This window comes from Amphiura filiformis, chromosome 10, assembly GCF_039555335.1.
Source record: "Amphiura filiformis chromosome 10, Afil_fr2py, whole genome shotgun sequence".
In the NCBI taxonomy this organism is placed as follows: Eukaryota; Metazoa; Echinodermata; class Ophiuroidea; order Amphilepidida; family Amphiuridae; genus Amphiura; species Amphiura filiformis.
Window position 1 is genome coordinate 60641698 of NC_092637.1, and position 24138 is coordinate 60665835.

The following is a 24138-nucleotide window of genomic DNA, read 5'->3' on the forward strand; positions in this document are numbered from 1 at the left end:
CTGCCGAGATGGAAAATACTAATAGGGTAATGTGTATATAGAACTCAAACCTTTCCAATGCTGATGCGTTATGATATCAATTTTTGTAGATTTCACATGTTGGGCTTGTGCAGATAAAGGCAGACATGACAGCTTCATTCCAATTCAATTTATTTCATCCAAAACGGTCCTGTGATACACCTTCCCCAATCAAACACATTTGCATTTGATCATCTTCTACTCTTCCCTGAGTAGATCATTATAATATCAAATCTAAACACCAATTCACCATATCACGTCCAAGCTCACATTGGGCGCCCCATTCCTTTTTTAAAGGAATTTTTATTTTGGTCTTCCATACATGACAATCCTGTAAGCTACAGTGTATTTCCCATAGCATCATCATACAAAGTCTGAGCTCACTTTTCAAATCCTATCCAGGGGTGGATTTAAGGGGGGGGGGGCACACCCGGTGCCCCCTCCTAATTTTTGCAGAGCGATGCCTGACTATTGAAAATTTGTGGATCCAACCCTGCTATCAAATGCTGGTTTTTAGACCAGATGGATATGAATGAATCTAGTTTCAACATGGACATGCATGGTATAGACAATCCTATTAGCAAGCGTATAGGTATATAATAGCATCAGCCATATCCTCGTGGATGATGGGTTGTCGTTAGGCAAATGATTTCTGAAAACTTAAGAAGCTGAAAATTTCAGAGCTCGCAACATTTTATGTCCGCATCTGAAATCTAGTTGGAATCATTTCATTGGGGTCAATCCATATTTTTGGCTATTCCAGTTGAAATTCACATCATCTTAATCTCACATGGGGGGGTGTAGATTTCAAATGGAGTTGCCCATTTAGATAACCACATTCTAAATCCACACTCCCTGTGTGTTAGATTAAGGTCATGACTTCTATAGGGGTGTATGGACTTCAACTGGAATAGCCCATTGTATGCACCAAAGTTTTTGAAATCCTGATCACTAGAAATCCAGATTATAAAAGTAGGCAAAAGGTAATACAGTTTTTTTAATATCTTGACAGTATATTTCGGGGATTTATTTTTAAAATGTTGTCTATATTGGCCAGTTTGAATTATTGACCAAGTAAGACCAACAATAAGAATGTTTTTATCTAAATCTCCCCATGTCGATTTTGGACTTATATAGCTCCTTTAGTTGGACAAAGCATAACTTTTGTTCAGCTAGACCACCATTTAAAATGGAATAAAGTTTATATTAAAGCTTAAAACATCCGTATAAGTTTCACTGGTTGTATAAAATTATTCACCATGCATGTGTTATAGGATCTTTTGGGGATACCATGCATTCTTAATGTATCTTTGAACTAATTCCACAGATAAACCCATATCTCTCTTGTGCAAGATACGAGATGTTGAGTAGCTTCTTCAGTGATGTGAGAGTATCTTATTCACAGTCTAATTAACTCACTAATGAAATTATTATCACAGTGATGATCATTTTATGATAGAACGGTTTAATTCACATCACCAGGAGAAAAAATTGAATTAATTCCATCTCATGAGACAAATTCCCTATGCATTTTCACAACATACCAAGATCAAAGTTAATTATCTCATTTATACAAAGATGAAATTTGATTCTCTACTCATCATGCTCATTTTGGCTATCATTTTTCATACCCAAAATACCAGAAGTATAGTAATTACTCAGCACACAATTGAATATGGATGAATGACTGCAGATCCTATCTCAAGGGTTTGGATAGCAACATTTGGACAGTATATTTTTCTGGGACATGAGAGCACATTTAGACAAAAAAAACCTGTTCTACGGGCGGACGGATCGACCTAAAAGTAGGGTCAGTCAGAGTTTTTTTCTGGAGGCTAAAATTACTACTCTAAAATTTCGCCAAAAACTGACAAATCTGAAAAAAAGATTTTGTGCAAACATATAGGCCTATTCTAAACATTTTCAGCCAAAATTAATCAATTTTGGCCCCAAAACAGTGTATTTTACATGATTTTAGTAAAATTAAAAAAAGTTCTTGGTTGGTCGGCCCGTAGAACAGGTGTTTTTTCGTCGCAATGCGCAAATGTCGCAAAAGCAATTTCTAGTAGTCTATGATGATTAGTGACATCTTCTATCAGTTTTTAACAAAAAAAAAAAAAAAATATATAAATGAAGATTTCAAACCCACAAACAGCCTCCAGCACTTGAAGATTTCAAACCCACAAACAGCCTCCAGCACTTGAAAAGTGCTGGAGGCTGGACATCCAAACAATTTCATGTTCTTTGCCTCATTAAAAAGTAAACTAAGTAAGTTCACTGTGAATATATAGAGCTAGCATGTATGAAGGTGCTACAGTTGCCATGGTGTCGGAAGAATCAAACAATAAACCAGTGACATTGCTAAGAAGTCAGGTATGAAATTGGGTTCATTTGAAGGAGCATAGAACAGATTGGAAGAAATGTCTGCATGGTTGTTTGATCTGATCATTTATTAATGTTTAGAAAGAAACATTAAATAATTTTCAATAATAGACCTTTACAATTCCAACAGCTACCACACTAGTATCTGCATATATTTTAAGCTATTTTCAACTTACAGCGCATATGGGTATCGCTATGACTCGCACTCACTGAAATGTATGATATCGTGTCATATCACACGGCTAAGAATCAACAAGATTGCAGGAACTTTATCAAGTGTTTGAGAATAAACTTATTCACAGTCTTTTGTTTTTTCCTTGTTATTTGCAGATATTTGGCAGGAGGATACAGGATGGCGTGGGAGACTATGTTGTAACAACGCACGTTCAGAACGCTGCCATGCTGCATGTATGCAGGTAAATTAACATAGACAATGAGATGATAGGATCGGGTGGAGGGGGGTGGGTTCTCGTACTCAAAGTTTCAATTTGAATATTTATCCTTGGAAATAAGCAAAGGAACCCAAACTACTTTAGATTCAAGAAAAAAAATACAGTTCTAAATTTTTCGGATTAAAAAATATTCCGGGAAAATATTATCCTTTTTTACCAAATGAAACATAGATAAATCCTAATCCTTTAGTTCTAACTGGTGACGGTCACAGACCAAAATCATGCATTTTTAGGCAGTTTTTCATATGCTGTGACAATCAAGTCCCAAGACTTGTACAAAGACTAAGTTCAAGTTATGCATTCTAAATTTTGGAAAACACATTTTCTAATATCATCAAAAATAACATAAAATATTAAAATAATGAGCTCACTTATATAACCCAGGTTTTGAATGCTTATACTTACTTGTCCGAAATCTTAGAATTTGAGACTACATTTGTAAGATTTTTTTGCCATTGGTCTTCAAATTGCAAAAATATTAAATCTTCAAACTTTTATTGTCTGTTAGAACTATAGGATTAGGATTTAGCTAGGCCCTATGTTTTATTTTCGCAAATAAGGTAATATTTTTTTAATTCCAAAAACTTAGTGTTGTATTTCTGGATTCGGAAGTAGCTCCGGTACCAATCTTCAGAAACACCCTATATTTAGCATTTGCTGTTGGTCCTGTCCATTATGTACAAAGGTTTTAGCGGCACGAAGAAATTGAAATAGCGGGATCAATATCCCTGCTAAATGGTATGTCAATATTTGGCCAATCAACAGCAATTTGTCGCTCAGCGGGAACAACGTCTACTGCCAAAACAAGAATTTTTGTTGGTGGAAAATGTTCATGCTTACAAGATCTCAATTTTTCAAATTTTATTTTGCTTTCTATGATCTACTTTCCTTAATCGAGTCATGTTAGTGGATTTTTATGCTTTTAGAACACTGATTGATAGTTTACAGTGGTCTTGTTGTTTATTATGGTGCGGGTATGTATGCAAATATTAGTTACATCATGTAAAAACTGTGGCTATACATGTATGTAGTACGTACCATGTAGTTATTTTTTTACTGTCATTTGTATTTCTAGAAGAAAATTGGCATTTAGGTGTAATTGAATTTCATTTCCTTTTTTGCCCAATGGCTATTCCAGTTGAAATCAATACACCCCGTATGGAAGACATGGCCTTAATCTCCCACACAGGGATTTCAAATGGAGTCACCCATTCAGGTAGCCTAATCCCATTTGAAATTCACTCTCCCTGTGTGGAAGATTGAGGTCATGTCTTCTATAGGGGGTGTATGGATTTAATCTGGATTAGCCTGATGCAAAATATAATTTTCATATTATTTGAAAGTGAAAGAAAGAAAGAAAATGAAAATAAGATTTCAAAAAAGGGTTCAAAAAAATCTTACATTGACATAAACTTGCATGGTTTATTGGTTGATCAAACAAGCCAACATGCAAAGTTGGTTGATGCACGTATTATGTTGAAAAGAAAACATATCTGTGACACTCTGGGTGGACCTTTGTTAAGTAGTCTCAAAAATGCATGCCAGGATTTGGATGTCCACATTAGAGCCATAATGTATGGCAGGCGCGTAGCAAGGTGACAAAAAATGGGTGCCCAAAGTTACACAAAGCTGCAAAAACATGCAAAAAAGTGCATAAAAGTACAAAAAAATGCAAAAATTGCCAAAAGTGCAAAAAAGTGGGGCGCCCTGCTTGTGACGCACCTGATGTATGATCTTATAATATAAAACTGGTTAATTATAATCAAACCTGATTTTGTTGTTAATAATTATAACATAATAATAACAGCACTTAATATAGCACTTATTTATATTGTTGCATATTTGTAATATTTACACATGTCCCAACTTACACCTAAATGGAATCAGCCAAATTTGTTGTGTTTGTCAGGTTAGCAGTGCAATTTTGACATAACGTCTGAAGACAACATTATGTCAAAAGAGTCACCCATAGAACTCGCATGTTTTAACATTGACCAAAACATTGAACAAAACAGCTCAAAATAGCCAGTGGGGTTTTTTTCACTCTGCCTTATTATTTCGGCTTAAAATTGACAGAAATCTTGCCTGATTTTTTTCAGTATTTTGAGTCAAGAATAACAAAATGAAATTTTTATAGAAACAATACATTATTGCTTTGAAATAAGCCAGCAAATTTGCTGCTTTTGGAGCCTATAGGCTATATAATGCAAGAAATAAACTCTTTAAGCTGTGTATCTGAAGTTTCTGTAATTTCTGTGTTTCTGTTTTCAATTTTCAGGCGCACACTTTCTCTACTGTAGCTTCAGCATGTGTTCAATCTGAAGAGGTAAGACAGCGACATTTCTTATATAATGTTTTGATCTGAATTGTTCATGAGATCAATGCACATCCTTGTGCCATGAAATCCTGTGGTGGGGGCACTCAGCTCCCATAATATGGGTATGCTGTCATCCTGTCAGTAGACCCCGTTATTTGAAGCAAACTCCAATGACCCCTTTTTTTATCAACTTTCGCCCATTGACTCCTTTTTTTTTACCAAAGTTTACTCCAAATCTGTAATATGCACGCTTTGCTCGCATTTTAATCAAAAATGTAACTGTTTTTGTGCCAATTTTTACGAGTGTCTTATTCTGGTAGGCACAGATACGTCACATTCAAATCCTCCCCCCCCCCCGGTGTAAAGTACAGACCAAAATTCAGGCAACACTTCTGCAGCATAACTGCTCTTGTTTGAGAATTTTGGCACAGTGCAAAGAATTTTAAGAGGAGATATTTGTATTAAAATGTCATAAAGTTTTGAATTGAATCAAATACTGGAACTTACATTTTTTGCAACTTGCTACGTTGCGTCTGAAACCATCAGACTTCATCAGGCAACTGACCCGCTGGGCTGGTCATGTGACACTTGAGGCAGCTAGGGATCGTCTTGATGGCCCGGTCCCATGCGTGAGATAAGTTGTGTCTCAGTCCCCCTTTCTTGTTAAGTGACGGCTGCTCCACTCTCTCCCAGATGGCTCAATCAACATAGGAGGCCCAGTTCAAACGAGGCCCAGAACTCCGCCGTGTACCTTCACCTTAAAGACACTGGTCATAATATTGACACCGAGGACGCAGTGATTCTCGATAAGGAGGAACAGTGGCATAGGAGAGGTATCAAGGAAGCCATCTGGGAGAGAGTGGAGCAGCCGTCACTTAACAAGAAAGGGGACTGAGACACAACTTATCTCACGATGGGACCGGGCCATCAAGACGATCCCTAGCCGCCTCAAAGTGTCACATGACCAGCCCAGCGGGTCAGTTGCCTGATGAAGTCTGATGGTTTCAGACGCAACGTAGCAAGTTGCAAAAAATGTAAGTTCCAGTATTTGATTCAATTCAAAACTTTGTGATTTTAACGACTGGATGACGGAGAATATTCACTATTTTGTATTAAAACGTATTACATTTGATTATTTTCAGACGGCTTTGTTTCAGTGCCTCCGCAGATATGAACGTAAGTTACACTTGTATTTTCATCTCTTTTGTGGAATAATTGAATACTTATTCTACGCATGACCACTGTAATGCTCTGGGTGTTAGCCATAGGCTTCGACATCAGAAGTCCAAGTTGAGATATTTTCTTAAAATATCAAGAACAATCTCAAGAACCACTGAACCAATACTAGGCTTGTTTGTACTCATTTTAATGCATTTTTCAGCCTGATTCCAAATATGGAATTTGAAATTTTAATGAAATTTTGGAACTTGTCCTCTGCAGGCCCCGTATGGTGGAGCTGGTTAAATTACAGCCTTTCTTCCTAGGCACTAAGATACCTAAAATGTCATTTGGAATAAGAGGTTCACTATAAGACTTATAGGCCTACTCAGAAATATCACAATTTGACGGTGGTCCAGTTTGGTTGGGGTAGATGTTGAGAATTTGAAAGTGGACCCATCAATATACCAATTTTCAGAGAAATTTTACAATTTTTCCCAAAAATTTTTGTGAATTTCGAACATTTTAGCTACAGTCAGGCAATATTGGCCTAGTTTGCGGAAAAAATTGGGAACAATTTGAAAAAATGACCCATCCATATACCAACATTGGCCTAGAAAAATGGGGCCATCGATATACCAGATGGGTGAAAATGCGACCCATCTTTGCAGCACATCCCCTGTACTGAGTGGCCCCCCGCGCAATTTGACACTCTTGTGAATAAACTTGACCATATTTTTGTTTAATTCAAGCAACACTTGGTCTCATTTTCTTTGATTGGATTTCCCCTATATTAGGCCAAAAAAATTTGTTGTGTTGCCCTCAAGTGGGAAAAATGTAAAAGTTGTAAATTGTAAAAAATTTTCTTTTTTTTTTAAACCTTCAGTTTTTAAAAATCCCTACAAATATTAAATAACGCTTCTTCCATATGGACATTTGTCAATTGTGACTACTGGATTATTAAGATTAGTCTTTCAATAAAATATTAATTTTAAGTTAAAACATTGATTTTTTGAACATAGGCCTATATCTGTAAAAATCGTCATTCAAAAAAAAATGCGAGCCTGATTTTTCAGCACTTAGGGTCAGTCGATGAGTGCAACACAACATTTTTTAGCCTTATGCATGGTCATATTTTGACCAACTCCTTTCTTCTCATTCACATCACCTATACTTCTGTATTTTCTTACACCCACAGAACGTGAAAGCTGCTGCAGTCTGGCTCCCTCTGGGACGCAGTGTCGCAATCGTTGCGAGGCCGTGTTTGACCATCCGTTTCCCGGGCATGATATGTCACTGGATGTGGAGATATTTTGCACAGATGTTAACAGGCAGATATTGCAGTGTGTGACAAACTACACCAAAGTGGCAGTTGCTCCACCAAATCCAAGAGACAGTAAGTAAATTGGGGGATTAGGGAAAGAAGGCCCTACCTGCAATAGCTGCCAGGTGTCATAGCTTTAGATGTGTGCAATATAGAATGCAGAAATTATCCAAATGTCCGGGGGCAGCTATTGCAGATAAGACTTTCTGGTCCTAAACCCTTGAAATGTAAAAGAGTGAAAAACCACTCTTTTGGAGTGATCTGAGGGACCCTGAAGAGAGTGAAATATGACACCCAGGCCAGGGGGGGTCTGCTTTGTCTGTAAAAAAATGACAAAAATTTTGCCTAAAATGTCACAATTTTAGATAAATATATTGATGGTGTAAAGGCCTGCTTTTGCCAAAAATGAAAAACGGGCCCTAGATGTTTTTATCTAGTTTTTGAAAAATAATAAAAACATTTTTTTACTCAAGATTTTTGTTGTTATGTGGTCTGAAAAAATTTGGCCCAAAAATTGTGGGTTTTTTTTTGGGGGGGTCCTCCAAAAATTAGCATTTTTGCCCAGATTTGACCTCACAGATCACAGATGAATTTATCAAGTCTTTGCCATTCTAAATATGTACACTTTTATTATACTTTAGACCAACAATTTAGCAGTTATGAGGCTCAAAAATTGCCATAATTCCAGGGTTAAGACCACCCTTAACATAAAACTTTACAACATAGAATTGAACTTGAGATTCTGTTCTATTTTGTTTTTGTGTCTTACCCCTAACACCAGTAAAAACCACAAAATACCACGATGAAAAATTCATAACATGCATGCATCCCAGGGTCTGCGATAGCGCAATCACCGAAGTGTGATATGATCACGGAATTGCTGGCGGGCAGCAATAACCCGAGCAGCTACCGGTCCGCGTTCGTTCGCTTGGCATGCGAGGGGTCAAAGGTTCGAATCCGGGGTGCCAAGTCAAAAATTCTTCTTCTTCTTGAAAAAATCGGATCTTCTCTGACTTCCGATACCAAAAAGCATGGGTCAGTGTTAGGGTTAAAATACATGTATTTTTCCAGATTAGAGTGTCCTTTACCCCTAACACCAGTAAAAACTACAAAATACCACGATGAAAAATTCATAACATGCATGCATCCCAGGGTCTGCGATGGCGCAATCACCCAAGTGTGATATGATCACGGAATTGCTGGCGGGCAGCAATAACCCGAGCAGCTACCGGTCCGCGTTCGTTAAGCTTGGCATGCGAGGGGTCAAAGGTTCGAATCTCGGGGGTGCCAAGTCAAAATTCTTCTTCTTCTTGAAAAATCGGATCTTCTCTGACTTCCGATACCAAAAAGCATGGGTCAGTGTTAGGGTTAAAATACGCAAGAAACAAAATCATTTTTAACACAGGTCCTTTCAAATTTGTCAAAATTGTAACTTGTATTGCAAAATATCACAAACAAATTACTAAATTTTAACTCATAACTGTTACATTCAGGTCTGCACTGCTGTGAGCGTTCAGCCAGTCCAAGATGTCGGGAGACTTGCCGAAGAGTACATGTGAACATGACAAGCGAGGGCGACATCATGGATGCATTGTTGGCAGGATGTGATGATACCATTATACCTCATGATGATATGTGGAAGTGCTTCTTACTTGAAAGTAAGTGTATGTGGGTATATAAATGCATAGAGAAATAAAGTATTTCAAAAGACAAGAAAGGCTTCAGAAAACTTGAGTTATTATTAGGTTTATATGAAGTAAAAAAATCCCTTTTTTATCATGATTCCAAACCCCATGTTTATACTGATTTGGTTGCAAAGTTACAATATTTCTGGCTCTATCTCAGTTTCGCCTGAGTTAGCCTGAGTGGACTAAATTGGGTCCCATCTTATAGGCCTAGCCCATTTTCACTAAGCAAAAGGTGTGATCGATTTCAGTAAAGTCACGATTAATTTATTTGTATTAATTATTGTATAAAACATGTAGAGTTATAGTCATAATCAATCATCATTTAAAAAAATGTAATTCCAATAGTTCATTTGAAGATTATAGTGATATATTTACTATTTATCACACTATTTTTGTTTTAATAGAACCGGAATGAGGGGTGTAAGCATATCCTTTACACCAAAATAATGTGTCCTCTGCAGTAAAAAATGTTTAAATAGTGGGCTCACCATTTTAAAATTTCATGTCTTCCTATGGGGTTTATGGATATCAACTGTAATAGCCCAAACCATTGTCCTACCGAAGATGAAGTTGGCTGATGTTGTGCATTTTCTCATCATTGGTTTTATTGTTTCCAAAGGTCGGCAACAAGGCAGCAATTCTGCTGAAATTGGTATATCAAATCCCAGTGCACTTGATGGAGCTAAATTACAGTGCTGTTCACGTGCAGTCAGTCCGAGATGCAAAGAGATCTGTATTAAGGTAAGAAATCAATGTTACGTATAGAAACCAAATGCAAAAAAAAAAAAAAAACGATTCAAAACTTTGAGATTGTGATAGACCGAACCCCTAACATGAAACATTTGCAGCGTACCCTAACATGACTTCTGATGCGCCTGTTTTGTGCGCTAAATATTCAATAACTATGTGCAGATCCAACGGTTAACTTGGACAGAACTGGGCAGAATCATTCCTTTTGTTTCTGGCAAGTCCAATTTCTAATTTTGCGCAGAAGTTTCTCAGTCGTCAACCCAGAGAATTGATGACTGAGGGTTTTGGTCTACCCAAACCCATCTGATGAAGAGCTTGACTTTGCCCAAAAAAGGATCAATCAGTAATTTGCTAATCCAGAATACTAAAAACAAAATGTTGAGCATTTGATTGAAACAGTAAAAATAACAATTTGTTTTACAAAACACTAATTTGTAACAAATATTATTAAATTGTTGTTTGTTGTCTTTTTGTAGCTGTACAGCACATCGTGGTCTAACAAAGAAAGCTGGAATGAATTTGATGAACATTGTCAATACCAGCCAACAGAGGGCGGTCTTCTCACATGCTTAGCAGATGGTAAGAAGTAACTTCTGTGTATTGTTTGTGAAAAGTATCTGAGAGATGTAGAAAAAGAGAAAATAAACAAGGGGGAATGAGGGAGAGATGAGTTAGAGGAGGAGGGATGAGAGAGAGAGATGATGAGAGAGAGTTGGGAGGGAGGGAAAGTGGGCGGTGATCACAAAGAGAGCTGGTCTGACCAAATGGCCACTCACAACAAGCAAACCATGAAACCTTTCTAGTTCCATTGTAGATGAAATAAGTTGCTGTAAGTGGAAAAAAACTCTATTATGTGCAAAATAAGCTGTCAAAATGAAATGGGCATGCTATGGGAAACAAACTTTTTTTTTTTGTTGGCTTAACTCATCTCATTCAAACCACAGGCTGTTTTTAATTCTTTGATTGATTTAGCCATGTTTTTTTCAAATCACAGTTCAAGAGCCATGCCAGCCAGGTTGTAAAGGTCTAGACTTCTGCTCCAATTTCAACAACAGACCAACCGACTTATTCGGAGTTGTCGTGACGCGATCGACTAAGGCGCGTCCGGGACATGCTGCTATGGCAACAAGGGATCATTCAGTATGCCATTCATGGATATACCGTGTTAGATATTATGGAGTGCGAGTCGGATATGTGGAAGGCGATTGCGTGTACGCTACAAGTGAAACCGTGTGACAGGAAGTCGCATGCAAATATGATATGCAAGTAAGTAAACTGCTTTTTTTACAATGTACAGTGCATCTGATTGGATAATTACATGATATAATCATCCGAGTAACCAATTTAAAAATAGAGCTTTGATTTTAAGTTTAATCCTCTTCATCCCCTGCTTGTGCTGACTATTCTTACCATATCTCTGATTGGCTGAATACATGATATAGTTCTCTTTGTAACCAATCAAAATTGTACTTAGAGGCTGATAATTTGTCTGGTACAATAGCCTATATAGTATAGGGTTAAGTAAAGTTTTGAATATATAACAAAAGTTTGAAAGACATCATTTATTGCCATATAATGGAACTTGGAGATGTGGGCTATGTTTCAAAATACCCTGTTTATAGTTGTGTTATCAAATAACTTTCTAACAACTTTTACCAATTAATTATAATGACTTTATATTGATTTTCAGAGCTGATTGTATTCACATACTAAGCCAATGTATAGACCGGTCAAGACTAGCCAAGGGGATCACTCCCGAGGGGCTATGTACCATTCTCTCTCCGACTGATGATAGCGCACCATGTGTGTCACTCGATAAATTTTTAGGTAAGACCAAGGACTTTTAAAGTAGGAGATAGTGGGTTTCATTTAGCTTATGTCATCAGAAATCCACCATATTGGCTAAAGAAGGCAAACTTCTGAAATACTATTATCCAGGGATCCTGCGGTCATTGAGAGTCCTTGAAAGTCCTTAATTTGAAAACACTTTTTCAAGGCCTTGAAAGTACTGGAAATTTGCACAAGGTCCTTGAAAGTCCTTGAAAATTGGAATTTACCGAAATATAATTTTGAGGAGCTGTCACTTTTGTTAATACATGCCGCATGGAGAGCCGCATCATGATTTTTGTGTTATGGTAAGTCCTTGAAAATCATGCTTTTGGACCTTGAAAGTCCTTGAAAAGTCCTTGAATTTTGTCTTCAAGGTGTGGGAACCCTGATTATCTCTAGTACTGATGATAGCACACTATGTGTCTCTCCAAACAAATATTACAAATTTAGGTAAGACCAAAGAATTTAAAATAGGAGGAGGTAGGCTACATTTAGTTCATATGTATCCTATGGGAAATCTACCATAATAATTGAAGGTATACGACTCCTGAAGGACTTTGTACAATTCTCTCGCCAACTGATGTTAGGGCACCATGTATTATAAATTTAAGTAGGAGGAGGGTGATTTCGTTTAGCTCATAAGCTAGAAAGCCACCTTGAGATGTAACCATCTTAACTCCTTTTGTGTGCATGTGTTTTTTTTTTCAGTTCCGTCCAAATACATCAATGATCCGATGAAGGAAGTGACATTTCCATGTAATCCAGACCCTTGTAACAATGAGACCACAGGAGCAAGAGGGATATGTACTGTAGATAGGGCTAGCTGTGCATATGGAGAAGTCTGTACTAGGCACAAGTGTAGCCAAGGTAAGATGGGGTGTCACAACAAGTGGACCAAATTGACGCATATGTGTGACCATCCACCACAACTGAGCCCGGATGTCGCCAGTGCCACTATTGAGATATGCTCCATTGAACTTAACAATAAACAATAGGAAACAAAGGATTTATTGACTGTTTTATTGCTTTTTCACTACTTAAGGTAGCTGTGTACTCTCAGATACACATGTAGTAAAAGTGCCATAACTTTGTAATTATTCACGCAAGACATGTAAAAGTATACATTTTTATAAAGGCAAGACATCAATGAATCTAAATATAAGTACAGTTTTGGTGTAAAAACAACAATTATGACGAAAATCACAACAAAGTGAATTCTTGACAAGTTTTTTTCGTTACATCATAACAAAAAAACATTCTTTCCAAAAATTGTTTGTTTTGCTTTTTTCTTAATCTTGAGGCACCATTCCAAAAACAGTTTTTTTAGTTTTTTGATATTGGCCTTATTTTTGGAGATATTGACCATATAAGGCATCAAAATGAACTTTTTAAAATTCACAAACGCCAATTTGCACAAAATGATGCCTAAAATCGGAAATAGACCAAAATATAAAAAAATGAGAAAACCGTTTCTTAAGTCGATCATGCTTTTTATGATGAGCATAATTGCTTACCTATAGATGCTGTATTTATTGAGTTATCGTGTACCTAAATCGTCATTTTACCGAGAAAATGAACATTGAAATAAAGGCCGTTGAAGTTTAAAGTGGTCACATTTTGCACTTTGATCGAAGCTCACAGGAGAATGCAGCAGTTCTCGTTTTTCTACCTTACATTACGTGAACATTGGGTAAATCCACAGCCCCTTGAGAAGTTTGGGCGAAATCTATTCATATCTTGATGTTTAAATCGGGGGAAAGAACTTGAAAAAATTCACATTTTATCAGCTAAAACGGAGCCATTTGACCGCCAGGTTTTTGTGAAATCAGTGCTTCCGTGGTGTTTCCATAAGATGCGCCACGCATGCAGATAAGCGTCGCAGCATGCGTAAGCGTATCTGTGCGTTACCAAATTGCGCGATACGAAACGCGATGCGTTGTCGCGCGCATGTACCCTGCTGGTACAACAAAGATTTTCTTTCCTTTTAAATTTCAAACACGAGTGGAATAGTGAAGTAAAATCCTTAAAATATTGCAGTTGGAGTTTATAAATCTGGATTTTCATTCCTTGTATTTATAAAAAACATAACAAAGTACGAACATATAAAAAAACCTCAATTTCGGGAAAGAAACAATGTCTAGAGTACACAGCAGCGTTAAATGTCAAGTACTATAGACATGATATACATCATTTTAAAGCTAATTTCAAGCAGAATATTTTGGTTGAATATCTCAAAATGATGATTGGCAACTTCAGGGCTCAGTTGTGCTGGATGGTCACATATGCATAAACCTACTACCTGCCTATTGGTCAAAAAGAAGTTTTCATTATCAATTGGACCAATCAGCAACATTGTTAAAATTATTTGCAAAGCTCCATTCTGATTGGTGATTGAAGTGAAGATATCACATAATTGACCAATCAGAGGCAATGTTAGATTGGCAGGTAGTGCTCAGGGGGTTAAGACTTTGAAAAATCTGCCTATATAGCTGCTTGATCTGAACTATTCAGAGGCTTGATCTGAACTATTCAGATGGACCCTATTATACATAGGGTCTGACACAATAGACGCATATAGCCTCTTCCACTTGTGGAGATAAATGCATGATGCTCCAAGCACTTACAGCAAGTGGGATGGCAGGAGCCATATGTTTCCAGTTTGAGTGCAAACATCGCTAGATCATGCTCATCTCTGACCTGCCTTAACAAAGTTGTAAACTAGCTGGTATGATTACTCATTAGTATAAATATTTTTGTAAATCGATCTATAACTTAAAACCACTTCTATTTTGTCTCTGATTTTAGGTTGTCGCCTTGGTGATGCATCCACATTCCTTGTACCTCAGGGCAGCTCTGTACGTCTTCCAGACTCCACCAGCAATCTTGGGTGTTACCAATCATGTACATGCGGTAGTAATAACATGCTAGAACATTGTCAGCCACTCAGATGTGAGGTGCATGAGCAATGTCGAGTCAGTGGACAAATTAAAGGTAGGTCATAGGTTAAAAGTCAGCTCAGCAAGGCTGGTAGACTCCACCAGCAATTATGGCATGTTAAAGCATTTTGTAACAATAACATGCTAGAACATTGTCAACCACTCAGATGTGAGGTGCATCGTAGTAATCATAATCGTAAGTCTTCATAGGCCTACAAAATTGTTCACCATAACAACCGGCCATAAAATTTATACTCCCGAGGTAAACCGCTAATAGGTGAACATGTATTTCTTGTTGGGAGAGAAATTAGACAAAATGATGCATGTGTGCTGATGTTGATGCATCTAGCTATTGCACAAGCCCTGAAGGGGGAGTACATTAGATCCATCAACATCAGTGCAAGTGCATTATTTTGTCTTAATTTCTCGAGCAACAAGTAATTCTGCATTCAGTAACCTATTTCATACACAAGAAGAAAAAACCCCCGAAAAACACATGAATTCTGCTGCTTTTATAACAAAATTATCACTAAAATTGTTTGAAAATTCAAACAATATAAATGCATCAACCCTCAAGAAAAACGAATGCGTCTGAAAGCACTGTGTGTAGTACGCAGAGTGCGCGCCCGTGCATTATACATAATCAGTGCATGTTTTGGATTTTTCTGACGCTTGCTCTGATTGGTTCTCGCTATCTAAGAGTGTATAAAATCTTCTTAATGATCATTTTTTTTCTTTCCCAGAACATGGAGCACATTACAAAATGGACTGTAACACATGTGTTTGTTTCGGCGGTGTGGAAACTTGCTCCAAACGTCAGTGTATCAGCAAAGAAACAGTTACGCCAGAGGAAAAGCGCCACCATACAGGTCTTCCATGCGACTGTTCTGACCATTACGTGCCTGTGTGTGGAGCTAATGGACAGACATACCCTAATGAATGTTTAGCAAAGTAAGTTTGGTTGTGATAATAATTATAATTGAATGATAATTTTAAAGATATATGTGATGCGATCAAGCAAAATCAGTCGGAACTCGGAAATATTAAATTCTAAGTTTCTTATAGGATAGTAAAAAGCATTTACAAAGCTGCATTTTGCAGAAAACCCCATGGATATTGAACAACCAGTTCCAAAGATATGAGCAATTAAAGAGTTTCCAAAACAATAGGAAGCAAAAGGAAATATTCCCTTTGTTTGATTATATCTCAAAATCGATATTTCCGAGTTCCGACTGATTTTGCTTGATCGCATCACATATATAGATGATGAGCACAACCACCAATTTGCGTATAATGGACCATTTCAAATTTAATTTTTCGAAGACAGCTGCCATTTGTTTATGGATGACCCAGTTTATAATTTATGGGTCATCAACACTAACATAGCAACTATTTAGCCTAAATCTGCATGAAAGACATGATCAAGAATGGGGTATGTCTTGTGTAAGAGAATGAAGTTAACGTTGCCAAGATTAGTCCAAATCTAAAGTGCCAAAAAATGATGAACGTTTGCACACTTTTTCCCATTACTGTCATGTTGTTAAGTGCCAAACAGCTGAGGTGTTGGACCAAAGATTGAGCCTTGGGGTACACCACTTTATTTAATCTTTTGTATGTTCTTATTTCAGGTGTGCAGCAGAGTTACTAAATGATCAGTTTGAATTTGGTTCCTGTGCCTCCAAAATCCATGTCTCAGCAATCCATGTAAAGCAGGTCTCAGGTAAGATAGGCCAGAATTAACCCTTTCCACACAGGTTGACTGCAGCAATCCATGTAAAGCAGGTCTCAGGTAAGATGGCCAGAATTAACCCTAAGTTCCAAAGAAAATTCAAAATTGTACAAATGCATGACCATATTTGGAATCAGAATGCAAAATACATTAAAATGAGTACAAACAAGCACAATATTGGTTCAGTGGTTCTTGAGATAGCTCTTGATATTTTGAGAAAATATCTCAAAACTTAAGGTGAGTGGGATGGCAGGAGCCATATCTTTCCAGTTTTGGCAATTGAACTGAAAAACTGCAGTGTACTATTTAATATCAATACATTGATCTTATAGGAAATGAGTCCCAAAAGCTGACAATCCCATTTATATTTCCATAGGTCTTGTGGTTCTTAAGTTAAGGTCAATATATCACCAAACACCAAAGTTGCGGGCGTTTTCCCTGTCCCAAGAAAAATCATGCAAAACTTAACAGGGTGTCAAGTCTTCAGCATAATCTGCAAATTTCAATTGAGAGTATTAGGCCTATAAATCAAAGTTCCTCTCTGCAAAATTCACTGAAAAGCCAGCTGTTCAGAGTTGGCACACCAAATTGTACAAGCACATGTTGCACTGTTGCAATTTTATCCCTACCATCTTTTCCATTTTCTCACAAAATGTGCATTCCTTTTCTATCCACTTACAGGTGTGTAGCACAAAGACAGGTGTGTCTTAGTATAAGTTATGCAGAATGTCCGCAGTATAAATGTGGTAAGTACAGGGTCCTTGAGAGCATGGGTGGGGAGGGAGGGATGAGACCCAGGCTCATCTTAGCATTATTTGTGCAGAATGTCCATTATGCACTGCAGTATAAGTGTGGTAAAGTACATGGTCCCCTGAAGAGGAGCAGTGGGGTGGATAGATGGCGAGACAGGGTTGTCTTAACATTACTTATGCAGAATGTCCGCAGTATAAATGTGGTAAGTACAGGGCCCTTGAGAGCATGGGTGGGGAGGGAGGGATGAGACCCAGGCTCATCTTAGCATTATCTGTGCAGAATGTCCATTATGCAGTATATGTGTGGTAAAGTACATGGTCCCCTGAAGAGGAGCTGTGGGGTGGATAGATGGCGAGACAGGGTTGTCTTAACATTACTTACGCAGAATGTCCACAGTATAAATGTGGTAAGTACAGGGCTCCTGAAGGGGAGGGGTTGGGTGTGTTGGAGGGCCGAAACCTTATCATAACCTATGCAATACCTACAGTATAATTATTGTGGTAAGTATAAATGGCTTCTAGGGATGGAGTGGGGTGGGAGGAGTGAGGCAGAGTTGTCTTAGCATTACTTATGCATAATGCCAACAGTATCAATGTTCTAAATACAGGGTGTCTGAAAGCAGGAATATTGGTTTTGGAGGGGGGGGGGGTAAGTAGATCAGGTCAGTTGATTTACCACATGTAAATAAATAAATTTTGTACGGGGATATGCCACACAGATATTCAGATGCTGACTTTCTCTATACCTACTTTTTTGCTGTTTTCGTAACCCATCTGCATACCAATTTTACACAACAAGTACCCAAATTGGGTGCTTTTAAGGGCACATTTGCCCATATGGGTACATTGGTATTTGCTGAAAACCCACCCATCGATATTACAAAACCGCTAAAAAGGTACCTCAAAAATGTGGCACATCCCCATATGTGACCATCCACATCGAAACGCTCGTAAAGTCGGCCCCTGGTCAATTTTGTTTTCTTCCATGTTTAGAAAATATATATCATAAGCTTCATAATGATATATCATTTGACTTCAAACGATATCCAGAAGTGGAGTTATGGCTTGTTAGACTTTGCTCCTTCAGTAAAAAGGTACATTATTTTGGTGCTACAATATATCTCTTTTTCTACATTGCTGGTATTAAATATCAAATGGTCATAATTGGCGGTCACTTCAAATCATCCCCAAGTCAACGAGGTTCAGGAATGCCCTCTCATTGTCAATTGTTGGTTAACCCACCACTTGAACAGTATTTAGCCAAAGCAAACAAAGACTAAAGCTATTTACTATAAGTATAAGCTTATTATCCTCTTCAACAATAGGATTAAAGATTGGTATATGACTGGACTGAAATGAGAAACTTGTAGGACAATTATTAGGTACATTATGAATACAAGCTTTATGCACATTTTGGACTGTAACTCGAAATTCAATTTGCCGACTTTACGAGCGGTTTGAGATGGATGGTCACATATACCTTTAACCCCCTTTAAGAGAATGTACTGTATGTGCTTGAGAAATGTTATGTCTTATTCTTTCTTTATTTCAGTTGCCCCACGACAAACCTGTTTAAGGGAGCCTTATAGCCCAGTGTGTGATACAGACAACAGGGAACATCCTAACATGTGTGTTTTATTGAGGAAAGGAAAGACACTGGCATATCCTACACAGTGTCAGGTAAGATTGTGTGTCTGTCTGTCTGTACGTATGTCCGTCTTTTGGTTTACCTGCTTGTCTTGTCTCTACTTTTTGTCATGGAAATATTCAACTCAAAATCACAATGAAAATTGAACCATTTTTGTTGATATTATAGAGGACAATAACCTCCTGTTGAGAACAGTGGCGGTGCTAGGCATTTTTTTTTGGGGGGGGGGGGATCAGGGAATTTGTTTCAGATTGGGAAATTTTCACCCCAAATAGGGCAATTTTTGCCCAAAATAGGATGATTTTTGCCCCCCCCCCCCAGGGAAATTTTCTTCAAATATACTATCTTTTCAATATTGTTATTACCCCAGATTTATCACTTAGAACATTCAATGCTGACTTACATATAATTCACTTATCTGGATTTGTCATTTATCCAGTGAATGCTTATACTAGTGCCAGCATGGCCATGCAGATAAAAAAATTTGGATTATAATAGTGCACACCTTGCCCCAATGCAAAGTTGTGGCCAAAATGTTCCCGTTTTTGACTCAATTTACATAATATTTAAATATTGATGATCAATAACAATAACAAAATTCTTATCTGTTTGCTTTACAGGAGAGTTGTAGTCTAGCTAACAGGAAACCTGTATGCGGTCATAACGGTCACACTTATTCCAGCGAGTGTGAAGCCTGGGCACATCAAATAACTGTGGATTATTATGGGCCATGTCAGGCTATAGGAAAATTGACTGGTAAGTAGGATATTTCACTTAATATGCACACATTAATGAACGGCCACCGATATATAACTCATTTCAATTGCCAAAGTGGCAAGTAGTAAATTCCAGCCCATATGATCTGGATGCTAAAATTTTGGTTTTTCCTTCCACCAACAGCCCAAAATACCACACCAAGGTGCTCATCGGTAACCTGTCCTTCACCTGATATACCAAACTGTATAGGAGTGGTACCCCCTGGAGGCTGCTGTCCAATATGTGGTAAGTGTTAACATTACCAGTGTTGTTTTAGACAGACCTGGAGTTAAATACATACAAGTTAATTTAAACAGTCATCCAAGGCATAGGCCTACCACATAAACAAGGGCATTATTCATCTATGAGATACAGGAGCAGTACCCTGATCAGTCTACATATGGATTAACCATCGTAACCAGCATCTGCTTTCCGACTGTTCCACAGGAACAGAATAATGGACTTGCGTGTCAACAAAAAATATTTTGGACAACTATTTAAAACTTGGGATTAAGTGCCATGCTTACTTGTTATGTTGTTTAAGCCTGACCTGATTTTTAAACAGTTGTTTAAAATATTTTTTGTTTGGCAAAGATGCAAAATGGTCATTATACATTTTTACTCCAGACCAATCTTTTCATCATATTCCCATCTACTCATCTTTTTCTCTGCAGCTGGCCAGACGCTTGTGTTATACAGCGAATCTGAAGCAGACAGAATAGCAGCAGCACTAGGAAATAAAGCAATAAGTATGGACCAAATACTACCTCTACTTAGGAATATGGTCACAGCAGTAAGTATCTATCAATCAGATTGATCAATCAATCAATCAATCAATCAATCAATCAATCAATCAATCAATCAACATATCAATCAATCAAATTTTAAAGCTGAGCAGCAGCAGAATTCAGAAATAAAGCAAATAAGTAGAGACCTAATTATGCAGCAATCAAATCAAATAAAATTGATCAATCAATCAATCAATCAATCAATCAATCAATCAATCAATCAATCAATCAATCAAGTAATCAATCAATATACATGACCAAACTCTCAATCTTTTGTTTTCTTTCAGGCGGAGTGTGACGTGTTTGGTTACCTTAGCATAGAGGGTGACATAGTACTCCTTGTTAAACCTATAGCAAATACAGCAACAGATATACATGTAAGTATTAAATGGTAACAAGATTTATTCTTATCAGTGTTAGAAAAAAGGCAAGTCCCTTGAGTAAAAAGCCAGTAAAAAGCCTGCTGATATGCTATCCTGCAGAACCACAGGGCTCGTGAAATTTTGTTAACCAAAGGCAGCAATATGAACTCAATGCTGACTTCAACTGTTCAGTATTACCTGTTGTTGAGTTTCAAGCAGTGTCCGAATTAAGAAAATAAAAGGGGTTGTCCCACGGACAACCAGGTTGTAATTTCTGGTTGTCCACCAAAGTTTTTGGTTGTCCGTAAGCTACCACAATCTGAAACAACTACATGTGACCAATAAAGTGGAGTGAGTGTAGTCAATTTATGAACAATTACTTTTAATATTTTTCATATTAAAAAAATTCATCAGGTTTGAGCAAACTAACATGCTGAAAAAGTGACTTTTGGCTGTAGATCTTTGGTTGTCCGCCGGACAACAAGAGCATTATTTTCGGTTGTCCGGTGCATGTTTTGGTTGTCCCGGGCGAACGGACAACCAAAATTTCGAACACTGGTTTCAAGTCTTAAAAAGTGTCACAAAATGTGGACCAGAGTAACATTGAAATTGTATAATTTTTTATTTTGAGTTGAGGCCTGTAAAAATGACTGCCCTTTTTAAGGGGCTTCTCACTCAATGATTCCTTGTTTGGTATCAAGTCTTTCATGGAAAAAACACCTATAGGTTTGAAATAGTGGTTACAGACATACTCTTCTCACGTCCAAAGTTGAATGTGTGTGTGGGGGGAGGGGGAGTAGCAGAATGTATACATTGCTGATAGCATAAGTTCAACAGGGTCGACACTTGGTCGCACATCCGGGAACATTGTCCCCTTCGTCCCCTTTGCACAAGTGCGCGCATAGCAACCAGCTCAAGAAAGGGGAACTGCAAATGCGCTGCACATGCGCACACTGGTTTTACAAGGCTATTTCCCCTTTGTGACGTCAGCCGGACCAAGAGAATGGTCAGCAGTCCTTCATTTTCAGTTAACATAATTTATTTTGTCTTTTTAGATTATACACAATGGGCATAATTATCTTTAAACTTGTACCTTGTTTGATGTATTTTATTTTTCAGATTGAAGTATGTAATCGAGAAGCAGAAAACATAGAAGCCCTTATCAACTCTAGAAGTCCAACCGTAGTCTCTTTCATGCACCTATCTCCCTTACTAGCAGCCACTACCATTATGCCTGCATACAATGCCACTAGTGCTGCAGCAGAGACTGTCCATATAACTATATATCACACAGTATTATTATTAAGTTGTAGTTTATTATTACAAGTTTATATTAGAGTGAGGTAGTATTAGCCTGTTGTGTTTTTGTAAAAATTTCAATTTTATATAAATACAGAGCTTTATTAATATTATTATTATGAAATTGTGTGTGTATATACAGAGCTATATTGTATAAAATTTATTATTATTATTATTATTATTATTATGCATTGTGTGCGTCTTTTTTATATACTGCGCCAGTAAAGTATCCTTACACTTGGAAAAATAATCACAATTCCCAAACTGAACAATATTGGGGTAAATTTGTTTTTTAAATAGATGCACTATTTAATCCTGCACATTATGACACCACATTGAAACCAATGTGACTTCAAAGCAATGTTACAAGCATTTGGTTAGACGAAGGTCCAGTTTTGAAAGTGACAAACTGGCCTATTCAAAACTCCACAGACTAGACATCTGGTTTGAGAGTGGTGAATGGCTAATTTATGCGTTTGGCTTTAATTTAAAACAAAAGGAACAAAAGAAAACTGAAACAAAAGAACTGACAAATAAAATGAAAGTTATGAAAAGTACAGAGAAGTAAAAACTGAAATAAAACTGCTTTAAATAACGCTTCATTGAAGAAACTGTGTTGTCTCTTTGTTTCGCTTTGTTGGAATCTTTTTTGCGCCTTGTATAGGCCAGTTTGTCACTTTTAAAACTGGACCTTCGTCTATTTAATTGCTTGTAACTTTACTTCTTGAGGTCACATTGGATTCAATGTGATGTCATAATGTGCAGGATTAGATAGTACATCTATTGAAAAAACAAATTTACCCCAATATTGTCCAGTTTTGAAATTGTGATTATTTTTCCAAGTGTAAGGATACTTTATTGGCGCAGTATATGAACATTTGTGATGTGATTTAACAAATTTGTACACATGACCACCTGAAATTACTGCCCTTCCTCCTAGGCATGGACTAACTGAAAGACACTGCAAAATAAATATGTCACATCAGTGGTGGATGGAACTAATTGCTTGCTAGTGAACTTGAATGGGACAAATTACATTTTAAAAAACAAGGGTTCAACTTAGAACCTTTTTGGTTCTGTATATGAAACCCTCTCCCAGAATGGTTTTTAGAAATAACCATTTCCCAACAAATGGTTTAATAGGAACCAAAAAAGTTCTATCAGCTTTTTCGATTCTTTAAAAAACCATTTTGATGGGTTTGAGAACTTTTTAATCTCTGTAGAGAACCTTTTAAAATGGCTCCTTGACAAAGAACCATTTAAAGGTTCTGTATAGAAACAGAAAAAGTTCCTAAGCCTAAAAATGGTTCTTTGTAGAACCAATAAAGCTGATAGAACCTTTTTGGGTTCCTTTTAGAACCATTGGTTCTTTCTAGAACCATTTTGGGAGAGGTTTCTGTACTTTTATTACAGGCCAAAAAGGTTCCAAGTCTAACCCTATTTTTCTAAGAGTGTAGATACTTGTCTTGTTCAGTAGATTCTTGTTTAGTAGAAAGTTTCCTGCTTCATGGTTCAGAAACATGGATAGTGACTACCAAGATCCACAAATTGTAGGACATCTTGTTACACAGGGTGACTTAGATCAGCCCTTGATATAAGCTGGAGGACACATACCACAAAATAATAAAGAATTGTATGGGGAACTCCCAAAGATAATGCCTAAAATCAGGAAAAGAAGACCACTATTTGGTAGTCACTGGTTGAGAAGGCTGGAAGTGTCCGATCTGTGCTGTGGAAACCCTGTTGTCTTAGTCTTCAAGGAAGAAGGACAGTAATTACAAGTGGTTGTGGTTACCAATTAATAGCTGGATGTATGCAACTAATAGGATTTGTCATTGTTTAAAATAATAGAACCCTCCATACTTATTTTGGCCATATTTGAAAAACAGTTGTTACAACACCCTTCTTATTGTGCTTCATCACACCCCATATTTAATATTGTTGCAGTT

General features: G+C 37.3%; 1 protein-coding gene across 1 annotated transcript in view; it reads left to right on the forward strand.

The window, feature by feature from the left end:
• The window catches only part of LOC140163102 (reversion-inducing cysteine-rich protein with Kazal motifs-like), an 80689-nt gene extending 58294 nt beyond the window's left edge, over window positions 1-22395 (forward strand). Inside the window, 22 exon segments of the mRNA XM_072186479.1 lie at window positions 2731-2816; window positions 5131-5178; window positions 6312-6345; window positions 7526-7723; window positions 9145-9309; window positions 9959-10080; window positions 10566-10668; window positions 11084-11189; window positions 11191-11355; window positions 11780-11916; window positions 12628-12786; window positions 14725-14910; window positions 15599-15806; window positions 16484-16527; window positions 16530-16575; window positions 17266-17330; window positions 18889-19016; window positions 19605-19740; window positions 19885-19986; window positions 20415-20533; window positions 20816-20905; window positions 22010-22395. Of these exon segments, the coding sequence (XP_072042580.1) occupies window positions 2731-2816; window positions 5131-5178; window positions 6312-6345; window positions 7526-7723; window positions 9145-9309; window positions 9959-10080; window positions 10566-10668; window positions 11084-11189; window positions 11191-11355; window positions 11780-11916; window positions 12628-12786; window positions 14725-14910; window positions 15599-15806; window positions 16484-16527; window positions 16530-16575; window positions 17266-17330; window positions 18889-19016; window positions 19605-19740; window positions 19885-19986; window positions 20415-20533; window positions 20816-20905; window positions 22010-22237 (2675 nt within the window). The 3' untranslated portion in view covers window positions 22238-22395.
• Window positions 22396-24138: the final 1743 nt, after the last annotated feature.